General features: G+C 34.1%; 4 protein-coding genes across 4 annotated transcripts; 3 read left to right on the forward strand and 1 right to left on the reverse strand.

Annotated features, from left to right (window-relative positions):
* The first annotated feature begins 263 nt into the window (after positions 1–263).
* On the forward strand, positions 264–3,994 carry LOC140808059 (ubiquitin-conjugating enzyme E2 7). Its single transcript, XM_073165066.1, has 6 exons — positions 264–480; positions 604–706; positions 2,245–2,342; positions 2,434–2,534; positions 2,939–3,016; positions 3,699–3,994. The coding sequence occupies exons 1-6, from the start codon at positions 432–434 to the stop codon at positions 3,774–3,776; spliced, it is 507 nt and encodes a 168-aa protein (XP_073021167.1). The 5' UTR covers positions 264–431; the 3' UTR covers positions 3,777–3,994.
* A 3,784-nt stretch (positions 3,995–7,778) lies between these two features.
* On the reverse strand, positions 7,779–11,835 carry LOC140806913 (ankyrin repeat-containing protein ITN1). The gene is made up of 4 exons (XM_073163463.1): positions 11,629–11,835; positions 10,530–11,027; positions 9,335–9,744; positions 7,779–8,779 (listed from the first exon to the last, which is right to left on the reverse strand). Exons 1-4 carry the CDS (start codon positions 11,648–11,650, stop codon positions 7,952–7,954), a joined length of 1,758 nt encoding a protein of 585 aa, XP_073019564.1. The 5' UTR covers positions 11,651–11,835; the 3' UTR covers positions 7,779–7,951.
* A 364-nt stretch (positions 11,836–12,199) lies between these two features.
* LOC140806915 (DNA excision repair protein ERCC-1) lies at positions 12,200–16,748 on the forward strand. Its single transcript, XM_073163465.1, has 9 exons — positions 12,200–12,490; positions 12,613–12,697; positions 13,232–13,335; positions 14,983–15,082; positions 15,158–15,234; positions 15,593–15,692; positions 15,862–15,933; positions 16,028–16,096; positions 16,281–16,748. The coding sequence occupies exons 1-9, from the start codon at positions 12,267–12,269 to the stop codon at positions 16,536–16,538; spliced, it is 1,089 nt and encodes a 362-aa protein (XP_073019566.1). The 5' UTR covers positions 12,200–12,266; the 3' UTR covers positions 16,539–16,748.
* A 1,109-nt stretch (positions 16,749–17,857) lies between these two features.
* On the forward strand, positions 17,858–19,877 carry LOC140806914 (3-ketoacyl-CoA synthase 19-like). The gene is made up of 2 exons (XM_073163464.1): positions 17,858–18,955; positions 19,349–19,877. The coding sequence occupies exons 1-2, from the start codon at positions 17,922–17,924 to the stop codon at positions 19,740–19,742; spliced, it is 1,428 nt and encodes a 475-aa protein (XP_073019565.1). The 5' UTR covers positions 17,858–17,921; the 3' UTR covers positions 19,743–19,877.
* Positions 19,878–22,292: the final 2,415 nt, after the last annotated feature.

Here is a 22,292-nt window from a genome sequence, read left to right on the forward strand (position 1 = left end):
AATATTTATACTCATTATTTTTTATTAGTGATTGTACAATCCGACTTTCATTTACTGTTCTACAATGATTATTTTCGTACTTCGAATTTTAGCATTTTGACTAACCTAACAAACATAAGTAGCTCATAAAATTGCTAATTTGATTCTCTTGTACTCAAAGACTTACATGATTTGGAACAAAGGAGTCCAAGAATTTTTTTTTAAAAAAAAAAGAGAAGAAAGAACCATGAAGTTATATTTAGATATACCATAGCTACTTTATCGCATCTATGTCTCGTATATAAATTAGCAATACGAAATTCACATAATAACATATATAAAGCTGCGTCGGCCATTAACCTTTTCTCTACCAATCTCATCATATTTCATGGTTTTTGGCCTCGTCCGCCTCTTCCGCGTCCCTCGATTCTCTAAATTCTCGATTCTTATCAATGGCTTCGCCCTCTCAAGCTAGCCTTCTTCTTCAAAAACAACTTAAAGGTATGTATAACTTTATTGAATGAATAGAAGTTCAATCTTTTTTCTTTTTGTCGGAAGAGGGTTTTGCTTCTTAAGATTTTCGTTAAAATTTGTGGGTTAATGATCTGTGTGTTTTCTCTGCAGATCTGTGCAAACACCCGGTTGATGGATTTTCTGCCGGTTTGCTGGATGAAGCTAACCTGTTTGAATGGAGTGTGACCATAATTGGCCCACCTGACACGTTATAGTGGGTGTTTTCTCTTTTTTATCTTGTGTACAATGTTGGAAATTTTCTATTCCCTTGATTAGTTTGACAACTTCTTTGCCTGTATTTTTTATTATGTATTATGTTTTGCTCTATGGCGCTTTTGGTTTATCATTAAAGCAGTTGCTGTTGTGGGGTTTTGATTTGTTGCTTCCAGCTTGTTGATTGTTTGTATGGTGTTGTCCCATTAATCAACAGAAATTGGTTTACAGTTGCAACCCTTTCTAAAGACTCGCTGAAGCATTTTAGTATGGTTATTTGAATTCTCTGATGTATGTATTTACCTTCAGTGCAAATCTTCATTACCGTCTATATGTGGAAATCCATCAACTTCCTGACTTTATTTTGTAAGGTTTTGGGTTGATCTTCTCTAGGTTAAATGGTTATTCTTGTTCAGTTGTTCACATCATATGATGTGAATGTAAGACCCGTGAATGATAGAATTCAAATATGGTTAATTTGTTGAGTGAAAGGTGACTTTGGTATTAAATTGCTGATTGGTGATCACTGTAATTCATAGAATTTTGGTATGAGAAGTATATTTGAGAGTTATAGTACGTCAACCATCAGAGAAAAAACACTAGCTATTTTGCTCTCAGCATGGTCGGACATGATTACTTTCTTCATCCCCAACTTCCAAATTCCAATCCGCTGCACTTGTGCCTTGTTTGCTACCAGTCCTTGCTTATAACCTCAACTACAACCTGCCCCAACTCTACTCCTCTCATCTACTGCATATGACAATCTTTCATTCAGTAAATATCAAGGTTTGGCTGTGTCAGCTTGCATTTTTCTCGGCCTCCTTGGCTTCTCCTTACTTGATGTCTCTTCTCATTTTTTGAAATTTTAAATATTTGTCAGGTCTTTTGTCACGACTATGCATCCGGGTCATCAAACTTCATATGGTTTCCCCTTTTCATTACCCTCACTGCCATGTCCACTGCACTTTGTTTATACCAGTCAAGCCCAGCTATTTATCCCTGTCTGCCTTCTGCCTCTAATCCTGCGACTGTCTTGGCCACTGCCATTACTTGGATGCTGCTATCATATTTCCCATTTTCATTGGAGATTTTGTAACAGAAACAGTGGTAGCTTGAACTATAGCCCTCTGGGATGTAAAATATATTTATTTACCTTTACATGGCCATAGTGTATGAGACAAATGTATGAATTTCAATAAGGTTCATATATCGTGTCTGTTGCATGAATTTGTTGGGGCATGTTTAATTTAATCTGTGTTTGTTTTCAGGAGTGTTTGCCGTTTGTGAGATTAACTGATTATAAGATCATATACCGAGTTGCTGCGGATGATGACAATTATTTCTGTTATTTGGTTTTGTGCTTGTAGTGCTAAAAAGGGTGATGGTGATTAAGTTAGCTGGTCTGCCTGATTTCTTTTATTTCTATTTTAAGATCACATAATTTATTTTGGTCAAGTTAACGTGTTGCAGTATTGTGATGGTTTCATGTTAGATATTGCATGATAACATTTTGTCGGATTATTTTAATTTTTGATGCAGTGAAGGGGGCTTTTTCAATGCCATCATGAGTTTCCCACCAAATTACCCAAACAGTCCTCCAACAGTGAAATTTACCTCGGAGATATGGCATCCTAATGGTATATTCTCTTTGGCGGTCTAAAATGATCTATCAGCTTTATGGTGTGCTTATTAATTACTGATATTGATGTGGAAATTCATGGATTGCAGTTTATACTGACGGGAAGGTCTGCATTTCAATTCTTCATCCCCCAGGAGATGATCCAAATGGCTATGAGCTTGCCAGTGAGCGTTGGTCACCTGTGCACACGGTATGACAATAAAACAATGTGTTGTATCAATTTTGTGTTCTTTAGGTTGAGTATTTTAGTGATCTTAAATTTGTATGAAGTTGAGTTTTTTTATGAGCAAAAACACAAGATTGTGAAGCCCGTGAACTGAAGTGTGCGAGCAATCTTAATTTGTTCGGTTTTATTTGGGTTTTGTTGGGTGGGGGTGGGGAGGGAGGACACATATCTAGTTTTGAAGAAGGTTAATTAGACCAGTACCGTCTAATATTTTCTTTATTCCTCCCGTATCATCAATTAATATATGTTGGTTTTCTTGTATGGTTGTTGCTACAAAGCTTTGAGCTCCACTCTGACCGTACTCTTTTCTTGCCTGCTCATAATAATTTTGTGTGCAGAAGATTTATTTTTTAATTTTTGATTTCCAGGTCGAGAGTATAGTTCTAAGCATCATATCAATGCTTTCAAGTCCAAATGATGAATCTCCTGCTAATGTTGAAGCTGCTGTGAGTGCAAACTCTTTAGATTGCTTTTGTTTTATTTTATTGTCGCGTTACATGATTGGATACAAAATGTTGATGGTTTTTAACCATTCTTCTAACCTTCTTGAAACATCAGAAGATCATAGGGAGCTTATAAGGATGTATTGTGTTATCTTCAGCGAGCTACTTAAAATAAATTTTAAAATAAGTGTGAGGTAATAATAATCATTTTGGAAAAGCAAGGAGATCACACCTTGTTTTTTTTAATAAATGTTGATTTTGAATTTGTCAGGATGAGATTATGAGATCTTCCATAAAATCCTAATACAAGCAAATGTGGTTGATATCAGTGAACAAATAGGAAGCTTATGTTAAAAATTCTATACCATCTTAAAATCTCTACGAAAGCTCTATAACCTCTTTGATGTTTGTAACATTTTTATGTTTCCTTTCCTTTATGGTTATTATTTTTTCAACGAGTTTTTGGTGGTTTGATGTAAAGGAATCATAAGTTGTCCATATCTGAAATGTTACGGAAATCTAATGGAAGTTTCATATTGGACTTGAATTTTAAGCTGTCAAACGAAACTTTTATGAAACCTGATGTTTTGCTGATAAATCAACTTCATTTCAGTTCAATACTTTACTTTAGTTGATCGATCTATGAATCAATTTCATCAATGTTTTTGATTATTAATTGCTGCAGAAGGAGTGGAGAGATCATAGGGACGACTTTAAGAAGAAAGTTAGTCGTTGCGTGAGACGATCACAGGAGATGATGTAAACTAAATGTCAGATGCCTTGCTTCAAATCTTATTTTGAAAGAAATTTGGTGTGAAGCTGAAGAACTTGGTTTCCTTGAGGTTACCAACTTGTGCAAACATTTAAAATCTTATAAACAGATTATTATATCTCGAGTCTTCTTGCTGCTTTTTTCCTCCGGTGTTCTATTTAAATATTATATAAACATTTAAAAGCTATATTTGAGCAGCTTATTATCTATTTGTTTGCACTTGGCAACTTCTCTTTTCATGCTGTCCCACAAATGTTCATAATAAATATATATTTTAAAATATTAATATATTTTGAACAAAAAATTATAAATATAATTTAAATTTTGTCGAGAAACAAATAACTGCGACACTCCAAGCACGTTTCTTTAAAATAAAAATCAGGTTGAATATAAAGAAAATTTTGAGGTTTGAATTAGCTTGAAATAGAATAGTGTTTTGTCCAAATTCAGCCTGAGTCGCATATTTAAAAGATGTGTTGATAGCTTCTAGTGCACTTGTTCCAGCCTTGGTCTAAAAAAACATCTTATTCATCGTAGCATAAGTGCTGAATTCGTTCACCTTAATTAAGGCATTGAGTTCCCCACTTTTTATGTTAAGAGTATTACTTTTTATTGTGAATGTCGGTAGAGTTGACCCGTCTCACATATAAAGATTCGTGAGATCGTCTCACAATAGACCTAAGAGTTTATTTTCTAATAAAACTCTTGTTTCCATATTTTGTAAGATTCTTTTTTTTTTTTTTTATCAAATAAGCTATATGGCAAAAGAAGCATATAAATAACCGCTACAAAAGGTGTGCGAAAAAGATAATATAGACGCCACATGAGTAAACACGAGAATTGAAAATTTACATCGAAGATATCAAATGTTTAAGCCAAGGAATATTCTTGTGTTGCCGTGAAATATTGAATACACACATACAACACCTAATCACATTGCATATTAGTGTGTGTTGTTCATCAAAAGGATTTTCGGTTTCACAAAAGCTGCATCCGTAGTTTTTTTACAGATAAAAACTTAATGCAGAAACATGACACAATGATGATGAACACAAACGAAGATATAAGAATTTGTTTAAACACTAGCAACTCTCGTGCATATCCATCTTTTTCAGCCATGGAAGAGAGATTTATGCCACATTATAAATTATTAATGTCAAGTTTTTACGGCAACCATTGGCCGATGCCAAATTTGATTACCAATGTAATCAAATAATTTATGTAAATGATGGAGTATTAAATGGTTAAATTTATACCACATGCAGTAGACCAACAATACTTTTCTGTTCCAGGAAATTAATTTTACAGTATGAATATTCGGCATTTATTTCATAGGGACTAACATACGAAGAAGGTGATCAAATAATCAGTCAGATCTAGTAGCTTTTCTTCGTTTCTTTTAAAAAAATCTTGCTACGCATTCTTGCTTGGATTGACCACCATGGTAAATATATCACACAGATGAAAAAGACACAAAAATAACAAACAAGCTAGTTGGAGTTGGTTACGAAAATGATTCGGGAAAAAAATATTACACGTACGAGAAAAGGTTTGCATTGGGATACTTCAGCCTCATAAAAATATATCTACATTATAAAATAAACACATATTTATCATTTAAAAAATTGCTATTTTTCGGATTTTTTTTAAAAAAATTAATTTTAAAAATAAGGTAGATGATGAAGTTTTGCAAAATTAAGAGAAAACGTCACCATCAATCTGTCACTAATAGAAGCATCCAAGTTGCGATCATGTATAGCTGCTTTTATTTTATTTTATTTTCATTATTATTAATTTTTTTATTGAATTTAGACACATATCTTATTAGTAAAATAGGAAGATTACATGCAAAAAATAAAATCTGAAACTCAAGTTCAATAATTTAAAAATATATCACTTTAAATAGTGAGTCAGTCAACTAGATCGAAGGATGAGTCCTTTGCATACCGTAAACCAATATTTTGTATCCCTTTAAGATATTTATGTATTCTTTTAGCAAATGAATAATGAGATTGATTTAGATTAGACTGAAAACGTGTGCACATACAAACTGCAAATAAAGTGTTAGGTCTATTGGCAGTTAAGTATAATAATGAACTTATCAAACCTCGATACATTTTTACATCTACTGGTATTCTCACTTTATCTTTATCAAGCTTGGAGCAGTAAAGTTCTTTGCTCACAGCTTATACGAATTAAATAGATTTTATGTGCATGAATATGATCATTGATAGGATCAGATAAATAAAGAATCAGTTTATGCTTCTTCTTTAATTCGACTACTTGTAATATTTTTTGCAAAGAGAATTGGCTTTTTTTTTTTTTTTTTTTTGTATTAGATGATTGATAGATGGTTCAATTGATCTTATATCTCAATCTTCAACAGTAACTTGTACAAAAGATATTTGTTCATGAGTGAAAAATTCATTCATGACTGCAAATGTACTTGTTGGTGAGTCACCGTCTTTTCTGGTATCAATTGACTTCTGACAGAGACTCTCACTCTGATCCTTAACAATAATTGTTAGGAAAAAAAAGTTGTATCACTTTATGTTTTGATCTGTAATCACTGACGTTGTAACGATCTTGTTTAAAGTAATAGCATGTCGGTTGAGTTAAATCAATAAATCTTTAATCACTCCGGTAAGTTGATTTTTACGGTGGATATCAGTTTGGACTTGTGATCAATTAGGTTATTAATTACAGTTTCTTAGTTGAATTTAGTTGAGATATCTTTACCAATCACCAAAACTAAATGTTACAACATTATCCATTCAATATATATTTTTTTAGTTATTACTAGTAATATGATTAATAAATAATAATAATAAATATGGACATTTTTGAATTTTCGTACATAAAATTTTTTATTGTGCAGAACCCAGAACACCAACCTCTATGGATATGGACAGTGAGATATAGTAGTCCTAAATATGGATATGGACATTGAGATATAATTTACCTTAAGTCAGTCTGAAGAGCAAACTTAACAGTGAGATATAGTAGTTCTAAATAAGTAATAGAATGCAAACGAATAAAATCGTAGGTCAATACATGATATTCATAGAGGCAGAAGAGATTAACTGCCTTAATGGAGTAGAATTCTTATTAAGATAGAACTCTGTTGGGTGTAATAATTGTCCTTGCTTGGTAAAGCGATCGAACCGTGGTGCTTGAGCTGCTGTGCGGTTTAAAAGATTTGAGTTGCACCATTACCACCAGCTATAGGCTTTGGTAAAGCGGTAAGCTTTCGGTTCTACAATTGGTATTAGAGCCAATGTCACGGGTTCGATTATCATTGATTGTAAGGAGTGCAATTATTGAGGGAGAGATTGTTGGGTGCAATAATTGTCCCTGCTTGGTAGAGCGATCGAACCATGGTGCTTGAGCTGCTGTGCGGTTTAAAAGATTTAAGTTGCACCATTACCACCAGCTATAACTTTTGGTAAAACGATAAACATTCGATCCTACAAACTCTACCTGAGAAAAGAGACATAATGCGGTAGGACTCAATGACCACGATATTTAGGACTCTTGATGGCGGCTAAGACTCTTATCTTATCTCGATGAGATTTGATCGAATCTTATATTTATCGAGACCTCTTATTTATTGAAGAGAATGTCTTCATATTCACTAACTACGTTAGAACTCGGACTTCCCGGCCCCATTGGTGGACTTGGACCCTTAGGGAAGGCTCGGGCTTGTCATAATAAGGAGGCCTAACCTTTAATAAACTAGGCCAATTTAAGAGATGAGCTTCAGTCCGGCCAGATGTGTCGATTTTAGGAGCATCATAATCCCACTCTCATCAAGTGAGACAGACTGAACGTTGATCCACATATTTTTTCAAAAATGATTTCTTATAAATGTGAACATGGTAATTTGCTTCTCCGAAGATATATTCTTAGGATTCCATGATATGAGCCATATTTTGTTTACCAGGCAGAGCTTGCAATCCATAATATCAAACTGAAAGCGATACAAACACAATATTAACTAAAATCCCTTTAACCAAGATACGCATATGTATATATAGATTCCATAGTTCAGACACAATTATATAGAAAGAAGCCAACTCATTGAAACCTGCCCAGGTTCCATGATTACATATCTTTACTACTACGAGATTCATCCATTCTCGCGTCAGCTACCTCATTTTCATTCATCAGAGTGCGTAATATGCCTCGATATCCGAATTAGAAAATTCTGAGTGATGCCATGAGTTGGAGCCACTCCGACCACATTTCTCCTTCTTCCTCATGGATCGTATTCTCTTGGACCTCACCACATAATAAGTCATTGTTCCAAGAACCCCAGCCATTATAATTCCTCCAACAAGTGTAACCAGTATAGCAGCCCACTCATGTTTACGGCCAACCACTATATAAGAAGACGACATAAAAGCCACTGACGTGCACACGGAAGCCAACCACATGAGTTTGTTGATAACTTCTACTACACGTCTTTCAGCCTTCGTCTCACCTCTAACAAGAGTTATTTGAACCACAACAACAGCCAAGGACGTAAAAAGTGCAATGGCATTGAAAATAAAGAAGATTTTAAAGGAAATACGGCTCACAACCACTGCCGTTCCATTATTTTCATCCCCACCAGGCACTGTAAAAATGGCTGCAAAGGCAACCGTCGCGAAGAGCACAGCTACCACAGTCACCGAGTTGGTGGCATTATTTATACCTTCTCGGTGTAGTTTTCGAAGCTCTTTTGCAATTCCATGGACATTTTTATTTGTTCTCTTTGTTTGTTCGAGCTGAATGTGAACATCTTTTTTGATTTGGGAGACGGTTTTGCGTAGCTCATCTCTGGGTTGATTCAATTCGTTGGCTCGCACAGCTCCGTAATGACATAGGCATGCCTTTAACTCGGAGGATTCTTCGGAAAGGGGAAGATCTTCAGCAATGTCAAGAGCAGTCTTGTGGTCTCGTGTTAGTGCATTCACATTGGTATCAGGTAGACGTAATAACTCATTAACTATCTGCAGGGAATCAAGAATCACCAAAGCAAACATAAATACATCAATCAAATAGAAAATTTAGGAGGTGCACACAGATGCATGCTTCAGTAGTAGAGTATAATCAGAGACAATTCGAATTAAAAAAAAAAAACGACACGTCAGAAACCAATCAAGCAAAGTTATAAAACAATGACATTTATATGGAGACTTAGAAAAGCTTACAAGTCTTTAGAAAAATAGTAAAGTTTCCTAGTACAATGAGTGACAAATAATATTGCAATAACTTGCCACAGCAACAATGAGAAATATGAGTTCCGGATGTGGGAGGCTTTTCTTCATAGATGATCGTGTCTCAAAAAGAGTAAATTTAATTTTGCAACAGATTAAAAATTCATTTAAGGATCTTTCTAAAATCCAGAAGAATATGATGGTATATCTCAACAATACCATATGCATCTAGCATCTTAAACTCATAAAGAATGGCTTGTATTTAATCATATACTAACTGGAAGAGTGAAACAAAAATAAATCTTTTTTCATGGTAAAATTTAAAGTGGGAGATAATTCATAGTATACCTTTGGTCGCTTTTTCCTAGTAGCCACATGTAAAGCCGTATTTCCAGATTTGTCAGGTAACATAACAATAGCTGCATCAGCATCTAGAAGTAATTTCACAACTTCACAGCTAACCCCTTTCACAGCCATATGTAACGCTGTTTGTCCCTTTTTGTCTGTCCTTCGAGCCAATTGTGAATCTTTCTCTAGCAATGCCTTAACAATGTCAACATGTCCTGGTCTGGCTGCAAAGTGTAATGCATTTTTTCCATTTGATCTAGAAATTTCTAGCAAGCCACAATCCTTTGATAACAGTTCGTTAACCACAGCAGTATGGCCTCTTGAAGCCGCAGTTACTAGAGGAGTTGCATTTGCAGGACCAATTGTTTTAATTAAGCTAGGATCATGATCTAACAGCACTTGCACAATCTCTGCGATAATGAGAAGCAAATCAATGCAACACAAAAATAAATCTACCATAAGCGAAATAAAATCTCAAAGAATAAAATTATGCATAATAACAGATGAAAACTTGGACAAGACTGAAAGATCATTGAAAAATTCAAAGCTTAGGTTCGCAATTTTGATGCTTGGCTGCTTTTTTTTTTTGGCAAACAATCAGAACATGACATATTGAGATCTGTAAATAAACTGCAAGAACACGTTAAGTAAAAGGACTATCAACACAGTAGGGTGTCAGCTATTGAGCACCAAACTAAGGTGAGATGGGATATCACACGACAACATAATAAGATAAGAGTGTGCAATGCTAACATTAAATAGGAAGCAAAAAAAAAAAAAAACACGATTATGCTGACGTGTAAAGAAAACCTACAAGTGGTTTCTTTATACAAAACTTGTGGCAATTTCACTAGCCATAAATTAAACGATATCAATCTTTATTTAGGTCCCCATTTAAAGAAAGTGTGTTGAGTCCTAGAGCGTTTTCAGGAATTTAACTCACAGCATACCCTATTACTTAACTGTGCCATTAGATGACAGTAATCTGTCTCAAACTTATATTAATTAAAAACTCAATAGTTGATTTTTCTGAAAAAGTTAATTATACGGGGTCCAAAAGCATTGGACAATCCCTCAAGTTCACTAGAATTCTTGTTACATGAGTTTCATTTTACTTAAAATATAAATAACAACTAAAGAAGAAAGCATAAGACAGATAAATGCAATAATTTTTCAAGTAAAATGAGACCATCACCATGGTGTCCTTGACTTGCAGCTATATGCAGAGGATCAAATAATGATCTGTTCTTCTTAGTAAGTGTTTCTTTATTCGAGAACTTGAGAAGCTCCTTAACCACATTAATGTGTCCTTTGTCAGCTGCTGTGAATAACACAGTCTCTCCCAACTCATTCACCTCATTTACAACTGATGCCCTAATTTCCGCAACCTCCACGTCAAAATCTGCCCCACTTAGAGTCCTCACCATTTGAGAATTAATATCATCTAGTATCTGCTTCACTGCGACAAGATCACCTCTTTGAGCTGCCAAATGCAACTCGGTATCATTATGACGACCAGTCACCTGTTTTACGTATTTCTTTTTGCCTGATTGGTCAATTCGCTTCCCTGAATTTGATAGAACCAGAGCGGGTGCAGTAGACGAGGACGGTGATGGTGACGGTGATGGCTCATCCAATGGGTTCTGGCTTGTTGTTGGACTGGATATACCTTTCTCCAAGTCTCCATCATGGGCTATATCAATAACAAATATTAGAAAGATTCATGGACGTGTTTCAACTCTATACAAGTTCCCACAAACCAAATCTTTGAGAAGCATTTAACAGAATAGACAGATTACTCGCAGAAAATCAGAAAAAACAAAATTCAATTTCATTAGCAATTCATGGATGCGTGTACTTGATCACAAGAACCTCCTCCCAAATACAAAAAATAAAATAAAATAATAAGAAGGCCATGTTGCTCTATTCTGTATCATCTAAATACGAGTAAATATATCAACTACAATTTTTTCCCTCGAGTATTACGTCAAGAAACACTTGAATCAGATTCTTCGCTGCATCCAGCTAGTTAGTACCGAGCTTTATCTACAGACCAGCAGCTACTAACTTGGTAAATAATTTAAATGGAAACCACACACGAATCGAGGAAAAAAGGTACAATTTTTTCGATCAACTCAAGCACACTTCCAAAGAATTTTGGATTAAATAAATTCCCATGATTTATTAATGGGATTTCGAGAATCCCAGATCCACAAGAACGAAGATAATAGTCCTGAGCTAAAATTTAAGTCGGTAAAAAAGAAAAAGAAGTAATAGATAAATGAAGAACACACCATTTTTGACTGGAGAAGACATGATTGGAGGAAGAAAGTGCGCAAATGAGTGTTGAAAAGGTGAGAGGGGAAGACTTGCGGGTAATCTTTTATTCTGGGTGCGTAGAATGGTGGCTGACTCGGAACCAAATGGAAAGAGGGAAGAAGACGACAATGGAGGAAAGGGGTGAGAAAGCCACCTTTTTAAAGCTTCACCATTCCCTTAGTTTATTTGATATTTGCATTATGTATCAAATACAAAAATAGCGAAAAATAGAAATTAAATATAACTCTGTTATTAATTTATTATAACTATAGGGTTATCTTTTTAACTTTTTGGTACGATTGCACCCATCAAAGTTCTAGTAAATGTTTTTCATTTTATTCATGAATGGATATGTTTTTTTTCCCCTCTTCAATGTAATCATTAGACACGTGTCTTTCTATTAACGGTTAAATAGATTCATTATTTTATTAATAAATTCTAATAACTCAAAAAAAAAAATTAATGAAATTTTAGATAAAAACCAACTATAAACACAAGTTTATGAGCTTGTAAATATTTTATTACATTACATTATTAAAATATTAAAAGGTTTTCCAAAATTTTAAAGGAAGCCAAAAGTTTCTGGAACCGTGTACAGAGGAAAGTGATAAAAATGGAAGACGCCGGTGAACCTGAAAGCCGCCGGCACACTTCAAATTTTCAAATCGAGATACCTTCTTACGAAGAGGTGGTTCAGCCCACCACCACCAACCATTCCATCTTCAATCCTTCATCCTCCTTTTCGCAGGCCTTCAATTTTGTCAAGAACTCAGAATTCTACTCCGCCCCAGTCCCAGAACCTCCGCCGCCGTATCAATCTCCCTCAGCCGTCCCAAGGTGCTCTCTTGTCCTCTGTCCCACCTACACACACATACACGCTCTTTTGTCTTGGTAAACGATATTGATTTGAGACTCATTATTATTATTGCTTTATTGTATTTTCAATTCTGGTTTTTTAGGGGGATTGTTCAATCAGAAGTTCCATCCTCATCTAGTTCGGCACCTGGTCCTAGTCGAAATTGCATCCTTGTTAGCCATAGACAGGTATATTGTTTTCACGTATTATTACTAGTGGCATTTTGTAAAGTCCACTGCTTTTTTTTGCCATTCAACACAGGGATGAATTCTTAGCTAGTTGAAACTCTTTGATGCTAGGATATCTTTCAGGAAACCCAATTCATCGTTCTCATTTAGAGTTGCTAAAAATTTAGCTGACTGAAGTAGCTGATAAATTTGTTTTCTTTTACCAGCATTGGTGTACTTTTGATGAGTGTTTCTTTAGTAACTGATCAGGTTAGAGAAGATTGGTGGCCATAACTAACAAAAAATGGAAGTTCTTGGCCATATGCATCTGCATTTGCTGCTAATAAATGTGTTTCAACCATGTTTTGTTTGACTGTAATATTTTTTCCAGAACTCTCTCTAGTTTCGGAGTTTTTGAAATCAAATAAGTTTGAATTCACTGCTTCGATGTTTGATGAAATTTTCTTTGTGTTTCACTAAGATTTCGAGGGATACAATTCATCTTTACATCATAAAAAAGTTCACAGTAATTTAAGTATTTTTCTTTTCGTGCAGACAGGAAACCCATTACTGAAGCATATAAGAAATGTGCGATGGGCTTTTGCTGATATTGTTTGTGATTATTTGTTGGGCCAAAGTTCTTGCGCTCTTTATTTGAGGTTGGAATGCTAATTGTTAAATTCTCAATTGATAGGTTTTTGCATGGTATCGGTCAAATATGTTGTGTTTTATAAACTAATCATTATCATACTGGTTGAGATTTAGATTATTTACTTCGCTTCTTTTGAATGAGAGTCAAGATAGGAGACTTGTTTTATTATCGCATTCTCTGGGAGGAAAATGAAAGTAGTTTTGAGATACATGTGTTTAAGTAATTTTTTCATCACTTTCATATTCTGCGAAGTCTATACTGCTGAAGTTTGTTTCTTAAGTTTTGTTTTAACATGATCACTTTGCAAATCACTGGTATTATTCAAGAATTTTCTTTATTGAGTTATTGACTAGGAAATAGGATCAGTATCCCTCGTCCATTCTTTTACTTGGGTTTGGTATTCTTTATTCTAAGGAACATCAATTGGTTCAAATCTCAAATTCATATGCTTGGGTTGGGTCTTTTCTTCATTAACCATGGGGTAGCCATTTCCAACTGATGCGGGAAAAAACCTGTAATCTAACCCTGCTTAAAACCTTTTCAAAACTAACAAAAAAAAGTCTTCATCTATTTATGAGAGCGGAATCAGGATACATACGTTTTAATCTATTCCCATCCCTTCCCCGAGGACTTTTTACTTGCTTTGAATTTTGAGTGCTAATCTTAGTTTTTTTTTTTGTTTAGACATGAAGAAGAAAAAGTGTACTTTGAATTCATTATGTGATAAATCTCAAAATTTTCAGATTCGTAAGTTGCTGTCAATAATGAGTTTGTAATAATTAGGCTTTTTAATTTCCTTCTAGTATTTTTTGAAAACAAGTTTATTTTAAAACTTTATGTGTGTAGCTTTATGACGGTTTAGTTCTTTCTTTAATATGTTTAAAACGTTGTCTATTCCTTCAATTTTAACACATTACATTGTCTTTCTCAAAATTAAACCTTTTCAGGTACTAAGATACTAGCACTCGTTTTCCAAAATTTTCTAGAAGTTTCCCCCTGTCGGAGTTCATTTCCTTACCTCATACTTCTACCTCTTGAAGGATTGCTTCGATCCTTGTTTTTCATTTAACGTGTTTCGAGAACTTATATAGGCACTCTACTTCTCTGAGCAATTCCTGATGCTTCAATTACTAAAAAAATGGACCGATATGCATCCCTTGCACTAAAAAAAAGGTCAGTGTATTACAGGTCATGCAGATTGAGACATTCTGTTATGACGCAAACCATAAAACACAAGCAAAACCAGTATCAAAGGAGAATAAACGGAAATGTAACTTAACAGTATAATTTCATTCAGTAAATATGATAAAATTTGTAAAGAAAATGGCCAATCTTCACAAGGATTATGGCCCCTTATAGTAGAAAATCTTCAAAACAGAATGTCTTCCCTCTCCCTAGCAAAGGCTCGCAAAAATCGTCGTAAAATTCACTCACCCCAAAATAACTCACACATGTTTATTCTAGGTAATTCCTATTTGGAGATCCACCCCACTATTACCCATAAACCCAAGTCCAACAGTATCTGAAAAACCCAAACCCTTAACACATTCACTTTAATATTCATCTATTGATGCATTTAGTTACCAAAGTGATTCTCTTTTGTGGCCATGCCCTGGAAGTTATCAAATATCTTATGTGGTTTCTATTTTAACAGTCTACGGTATCATCTACTGCATCCGGACTACCTATATTTTCGTATAAGAGAACTGCAAAAAAATTTCAAGCTTCGTGTTGTTTTATGCCATGTTGATGTGGTAAGTTTTTGGTAAATTATCAATTATAGAACATAAATTGCTCTGGTTCTCGGATGCTTTCACTTTTGTTACCAGGAAGATGTTGTTAAGCCCTTGCTTGAAGTCACAAAAACAGCTCTACTTCATGACTGCACTCTTTTATGCGGCTGGAGGTATCATTTTACATATTTGATGCATTTAATAGATTTTTTGAGCAATACAATGAGATCTTTCAAACACTTATTTTATTACTGAGAGAAGTGCAGGAGAATGTCTCCTAAACCCACTGATGTGAAAGGAAAACTGGTAGTTTTCAAGTCTTGTATTGGATGTTATGGGAGATTGATCGTTGAAAAGTTTTTTTAGTTTAATATTTATTTGACGGTGAAGAGAAGATATTAGCGATTTCCTTGAACTTGGTTCAATTGTCCTATGAGAGCTTTGAAATAAGCAACATCATTTGCTATGCCAATCTGATATCCAAGTGATACGAAGTGTCTGGGCTGACCATTTATTAGCTTTATCATTTAGCTTAGAGGAATGTGGCCGTTATCTGGAGACTATTAAAGTATATGAGAACAAACCCGCAGATCTTATCCAGGGGCAAATGGATATGGACTATCTGTCACGGGTATATGTTTGTATATATTTTGGTTTATTGATGAACTCCTTTGCTTTATAATTACACCAAATAGTTTCTGACCGATATATAAAAAATTAACGATAGAAATGATAATACTATACGATTTAAGAACTATTCTTGTTGAATTACGTAACCAAATATGATTTCTCCAATATAGTTGAATCATGCGATCACAGCAGTTCGTCATGTTAACAAAACGGATGTCATTACTCTTGGGTCAACGTTTGGGGTGAGCCTGTGATTCGTCTTTAAATGTTGAATTGTTGACTACCTACTGCATGTTATGTTCCTGTTTTTGCTGAGCCAAATTTTACTACTACCAGTCTCTTTCTCATATCATGGATGCATCCATGGAAGATTTAGCGCGTTGCCCTGGCATAGGAGAAAGAAAGGTATTCATTCCTTAGACACATTTTCTGCTTCAACTGTATATCACAAATTCATAGGTTATGTCGTGTGGATCTTACACATCCCACTAATTGCTGTATTATAAAATACTTGTAATGTGCTTTACTAATGTATAGATTGATGTCATCCGTTACCGAGAATGATTTTGAAAGTTTTGCCTGTCATCAGGTGAAACGGTTGTATGATACTTTCCACGAGCCATTCAAACGTGTAGTTCCTGCTCCCAACAACGCAATGCCTGTCAAAAATTTAACAGATCACCTTTCTGACCCTAAACCCATGTCTGTAAGCGAGGGCGAGAAGGAAGTCACAGATGCCAGGAAACGCCGAAAAACGGAAGCAGAAACAAGTGTAAGATCGGTCTTGGAGGCTGCGTTTGCCAAGTACACGGGAAAGAAAAATAAAAGGAGGGAGCAGGAAACATAGAAGAGAAGAATTTTGCAGCCAAGAAACAAGACGACAGTGGGGACTTCAGAACTTAGTTTTGATGCTCCCAATTATTTTAGCAATCTCAGCTAAACGTTGGATGAAAAAATGACGTGAAACAACTGTCTGTCTGTATCTTAAGGTAGCGCGCAATCTTCTGTTTTTTGTTTCTTATTATTTTATTAATTAAAGAACAAAATTTTTTTCTTATATTATGGAAATAATTTTTTACCATTTAATTTCATTATTAAATTTGGCTAACTAAATCTGCCTTAATATAAATATATATTAATCACTTCCCTTTTCAACCGTCTGTATTTATGTCGAATTGATGCTTATATATCTATGAAGTTCTAGAATTATTCCGATGCATACATACAAGATTGTGGAGTATGTTATTATATTAAAATAAAAATTCAAAGGTTAAATTACAAGTCTTATGATGTGTCATATCAAAAAGTTTAATTTGAACAAGTTTTACAATAATTATTGATCATATAATACAAATTTTAAACTTCGAAGAAATGATTGTTGGTAAAGGATTCTACGTTGTGTCTTTTTAAACCATTAATCGCACGTCTTTTGGTAGATGAGATCAGGTTTATTTCATCTTACCTATGGTTAAGATTTGACCATGCATATATATGACCCACTTTTTTTAGAAATTGTATTTGTTGTAAGATCTTACCTGTTGAAATCAAGTGGGGGTAGTGTCCACATAAGTAAGATCTCATCTACATGAGATCGATATTCTCTAAAATATTTTTTATTATTTTATGATGTCTCCATGATTGTTTTATTTTCATCGAATATTTGTTATTTTATCAAAAATTATAGAATTAGAATATTTTAAAATTATATCACATGATCCCAAACGCAACAATTATTGCATCCCTTCTAGAATGCATACCAACGAGTACTTTGAGGAGATTAATCACAAGTTCTTGAGTGGTTGGTTGAATGTGATGATATACATCCACAAGACGGCAATGCTTAGGGTCTATAGGTCGATTACTAACGATCCATCCATCATTTGGATTTAGACACTTCTAAGTATATATAGAATATGACAAAAAAATTCAAAAGCCCAATTTCCCATCACTTTCTTTTGAAGTGGCCGATACATTTAATACACTGAAAATCCAAGCAACCACCCATAAAATTATATAATATTATCACAAAAAGCAGGTTGATGATTCGAAATTGGTGGGGACCCTCGCTCTAAATAGGTCGTTGAACATTAGTTGGATCATCGAGCTATGGTATATTTCAACTAGGTGGTTAGAAAACATAAATATATGTTGTTATATATATATATAAACACTCACTCGGATTTTGTTTATACACAAATCTTGCTCATTGTAATCCATACGCATAGATAATATGGATCTCTTCATGTCTACGATCTTTGTTATCTTCCTCTTTGTATTCCCTTTGCTCAAGCTTCTAAACTGGTTGTTCGGGGACAGAGAGGACTGCTGTTACATGCTCAACTACGAGTGCTACAAGCCTACCGCCGAGTCTAGAGTAGTCGACACCGAATCCTCGTGCCGAGTGGTGATGCGGAACAGGACACTTGGATGGGAAGAATACAAATTCTTGTTGCAGACTATTGTCAGCTCGGGTATCGGTGAGTATACCTACAGCCCGCAGAGCGTGATCGACGGGAAAGAAGATTGTCCCGACTTCCGCGACTCCATCGAGGAGATGGACGACATCTTCTTCTCCACGCTCGACCAGCTCTTCGAGAAATCCGGGGTCTCTCCGCAGGAAATCGACATACTAGTCGTGAACGTGTCCCTTCTTTCTCCGGAGCCGTCTCTATCGGCCCGGATCGTCAACCGATACAAGATGAGGCCGGGTATTAAGTCGTATAACCTGTCCGGAATGGGCTGCAGCGCCAGCCTGATCGCCATCGACCTCGTTCGCCAGATTTTCAAGGTTAAAAAACGAGCTTTTGCTGTAGTGGTAAGCACGGAATCTTTAGGACCCAACTGGTACTGCGGCAAAGAGAAATCCATGATGCTTTCGAACTGCCTGTTCCGTTCCGGCGGGTGTTCAATGCTTTTCACGAACAACCCGGATCTTAAACATCGCGCAAACTTCAAATTGAAGACTTTGGTGAGAACCCATTTCGGTTCGAATGACGAAGCATATGAATGTTGCATTCAAGTTGAGGATGACGAAGGTTACAAAGGGTTTCGTCTGACCAAGAAACTTACCAAAGCTGCTGCGAAGGCATTTATCATTAACTTGAAAGTGCTGCTGCCTAAAATCCTACCGCCATGGGAGATACTACGTTATCTGTTGGTTTCTCTGCGATGGGGTAAGCAAAAGAATCCCATGCTGGAAGCGGTTGGCCAAGGCTTGAATCTCAAGTCTGGTGTGGAACACTTCTGCATTCATCCTGGTGGCAGGTACCTAGCTATATCCCACTAATAATAATATCTAATCAATCCATAACTACATATTGATACGTGAAAATGCCTTTTTGGTTTAATTTTAATATTATACTAATTAGGAGAATAGTCAAATTCGTCCAAAGGTCCCAGGTTCAGTCATTTAATTTTTGTTTTAATGCCTTACTTTTTTTTCTTAATCTTATGTCGTCAAATCGTTGATATAATGATAAAAGATTGTTGATATATCACTAAATATTTCATGTCAAATTATTATAATTGGTCCAAAAAAAAAGACAGCTTATGGGAGAAAGATCTAATTTGAAAAGCATCAAAACTTAAAATATACCAATTTACATAATGATTTTAATAAGATTTCTATATATCATTATCGATTTTTCTCGTCCACAGGGCGGTAATAGATGGAGTGGGAAAAAGTCTGGGGCTGAGCGAGTACGACCTGGAGCCGGCTAGGATGACCCTACACCGATTCGGCAACACCTCGGCGGGTGGGCTGTGGTATGTTCTGGGGTACATGGAGGCCAAGAAGAGGCTAAAGAAGGGTGATCGGATATTCATGATCAGCTTCGGTGCCGGCTTCAAATGCAACAACTGTGTGTGGGAAGTGATGAGAGACCTGGATGATCCGAATGTTTGGGCAGATTGCATGGACAGATATCCTCCCAAAACACTTGTCAATCCTTTCACTCACAGATATGGATGGATCAACGACCAATACTTGAGCTTTTTCAGGCTCGAAGACTGCATTTTCGCTTCCGACTTGAAGCCGGACAAGCAGCACTGAAATATATATATAGATATATTAATACGCATCCATCTTATGTTATCTCATTCTAAAAATTGGGCTGTGGTTGTTTTAACTCTTTATTTCTGTTTTTCAATTATATCAAGAACTCTAGCTCTTTGATTTGTTTCACTTAATTGGTATTCTTGAAACAGGTAATTGGTTCAAAACTCATACTTCATAAATTATCTGTAATTTTTCATATATATTTGCATGAAAAAAAGTTGCTACTCGTTGATTCAGATTACTTTTTTGGCTACCCAAATAACTATCGGGTCCATCTGTTATATATTGTATATATTTTCATTGTCTTAAAAGTACATCATTCAACCAATGAAAGTGAAGTTCACTTAATAATGCAACCAATGAAACTGAAGGATGGTCAAATTAACAAGGTGCCTTATTCCCATTTTCACCTATTCTTGTTCAAACATACAAAATTGACGTCATTAAATCCGAAATAGCTAGGACCTACGATATTTATGAATATGTAAAAAAAAAAACTAAACAAAATATTGGATTCGAATCTTGTCAGTGGATATACATGGTGAGAGAGCTTTCTTGTCATAATTGTAATCGGACTTGGATTGGGGGATTGAATGGAAGAGTGGCCGATAAGTATTTATCTTATTATAAATATTTAATAGATAACAAAATCAAGTATATTCTAAAAATTAATAAATAGAAAAATTTGATTGAATATTTATTTGGCGTTGAATGGGTAAGAATATTATAATAGATGACTAAATTTTAGATTTGATTCTAGTTTAGCAAAGTCAATAATGCTGCGTTGTATCATTTATTGTGATAAGTACTGATGCTCATTTAAAGCTTATAGCATGTGATGTATGTATTTTGCTCATTGAAAATATATATATCTACATTGACAAAAGTCTTTCAATTTATGTAGATGATTTGAGATTTTCACAATTGGACAACTAAAACTAATTAAAATAATTATTAACATTTTATTTTTTCAGGAACAATAAATATATCATAATGATATGAAAATATGAAGTTAATAGTAATAAATATAAAATAAATAAATAACGTAAATTAAATAGTAAATATATACAATGCAATGACAAGTGGAGAGACAGATGTAAATTTAATATTATATAAATAATTACAAATCAATTTGTTTAACTCATATTTACATTATAATCATTTCATTATAAACCAATTAATTGTCATATTAGTTAAATAAATATTTACACTGAATTATTCTATTTACATTTTTTCGATTGAAATGTGCACATATTTATCTTATTCAACAAAATTCACACCGGTTACATTTGTCTATATTTGAACAACAAAAAGACAAACAATATTATATAAAATAATCATATCCAGCCCTCAATTTATTAAAGAAAAATAACAGAAGTGAAAGATATAAATTAATTGTTTATTTAATTTTTCTAGTTAATGTTATATGTATGAGAATAACTCTACAAATGCAAATAAATTGTCATGACATTGTGTAATAATTAAGTACTATTTGATAATATATAATGGGGATATTTAAATAAAATAGAATATGCATCTGTCTAGTATCATATCATATTATCTATGTGATTGAACAGTTCATTTTATTCACCCTTTTATAAGTACTTCTGATTCAAATTTAGTAATTTTTTATTAATAATATTTCAAATCACAATTAAATTTTGGGTTATAAAATATTATATTTGTTCATGCATTTATAAATTAATAATTTTAAAAAATAAATTTAAAAAATTTGATTAAATATACTTTTCGCTTCAATTCAATTTAAAAGTGATAATGGTGATTTTACATTTTTTCATTGAGTGAGTCTCATGTGAGACCGTCTCACGGATACTAATCTGTGAGACGGGTCAACCCTACCCATATTCACAATAAAAAATAGTACTCTTAGCATAAAAAACAATACCTTTTCATGGATTACCCAAATAAGAGATCCGTCTCACAAATACGACCCGTGAGACCGTCTCACACAAGTTTTTGCCTTTTTCATTTGTCAATATATTTGATTTAGAATTCATTTAGATGATGCTCAACTCAAAGCATTCAGATATTTTATCATGAGTCCTTAATTCATATATATAATTTTTTTGAAAGTACAAGAAATTATTAAAATGAGAAAATTAATTAATATTATGTTAAGTAAATTTAATAGTGATTTTTTTTTAAAAAAAATTTAGCTCAAACATTTAAGAACATGGAGATGACTTATTTTACTACATACAAACTAAAATATAAATATAACTCAACTTTATTTTCTCACACCCATTTACAATTGAAATTTTTTTTCACTATCCATATTTTTATATGTATAGAATGAAATAAAATATTTTTTTTAAAAATAAAATAGAATGCAATATATCATAATTAAATATTATAATGAAAGAAAATAAAAAACACAAAATCATAACTGTAAAATGTGGCTAAATAGTATTAATTATTTATACACAAAATGTGAAAGTACCACATGTGTCAATGTGAAACGTGATTATGTTAATTCACAATTGAAATATTTGATATCATCTACACTTTTATAGGTATATTGAT

This window comes from Primulina eburnea, chromosome 12 (genome assembly GCF_022965805.1).
Source record: "Primulina eburnea isolate SZY01 chromosome 12, ASM2296580v1, whole genome shotgun sequence".
Lineage (NCBI taxonomy): Eukaryota > Viridiplantae > Streptophyta > Magnoliopsida > Lamiales > Gesneriaceae > Primulina > Primulina eburnea.

Excerpts from the sequence above, each read along its gene's own strand:
- LOC140806913 (XM_073163463.1), bottom strand. The coding sequence starts at position 11,650 with ATGTCTTCTCCAGTCAAAAATG. Across the intron at positions 11,028-11,628 it reads GTCTTCTCCAGTCAAAAATG|CCCATGATGGAGACTTGGAG; the intron begins GTGTGTTCTTCA and ends TTATTGATATAG. Across the intron at positions 8,780-9,334 it reads CTAGGAAAAAGCGACCAAAG|ATAGTTAATGAGTTATTACG; the intron begins GTATACTATGAA and ends GATTCCCTGCAG.
- LOC140808059 (XM_073165066.1), top strand. The coding sequence starts at position 432 with ATGGCTTCGCCCTCTCAAGCTAGCCTTCTTCTTCAAAAACAACTTAAA. Across the intron at positions 481-603 it reads TCTTCAAAAACAACTTAAAG|ATCTGTGCAAACACCCGGTT; the intron begins GTATGTATAACT and ends TTTTCTCTGCAG. Across the intron at positions 3,017-3,698 it reads CTGCTAATGTTGAAGCTGCT|AAGGAGTGGAGAGATCATAG; the intron begins GTGAGTGCAAAC and ends TAATTGCTGCAG.
- LOC140806914 (XM_073163464.1), top strand. The coding sequence starts at position 17,922 with ATGGATCTCTTCATGTCTACGATCTTTGTTATCTTCCTCTTTGTATTC. Across the intron at positions 18,956-19,348 it reads TGCATTCATCCTGGTGGCAG|GGCGGTAATAGATGGAGTGG; the intron begins GTACCTAGCTAT and ends TCTCGTCCACAG.
- LOC140806915 (XM_073163465.1), top strand. The coding sequence starts at position 12,267 with ATGGAAGACGCCGGTGAACCTGAAAGCCGCCGGCACACTTCAAATTTT. Across the intron at positions 15,235-15,592 it reads ACTCTTTTATGCGGCTGGAG|CTTAGAGGAATGTGGCCGTT; the intron begins GTATCATTTTAC and ends TTTATCATTTAG. Across the intron at positions 16,097-16,280 it reads CTGGCATAGGAGAAAGAAAG|GTGAAACGGTTGTATGATAC; the intron begins GTATTCATTCCT and ends GCCTGTCATCAG.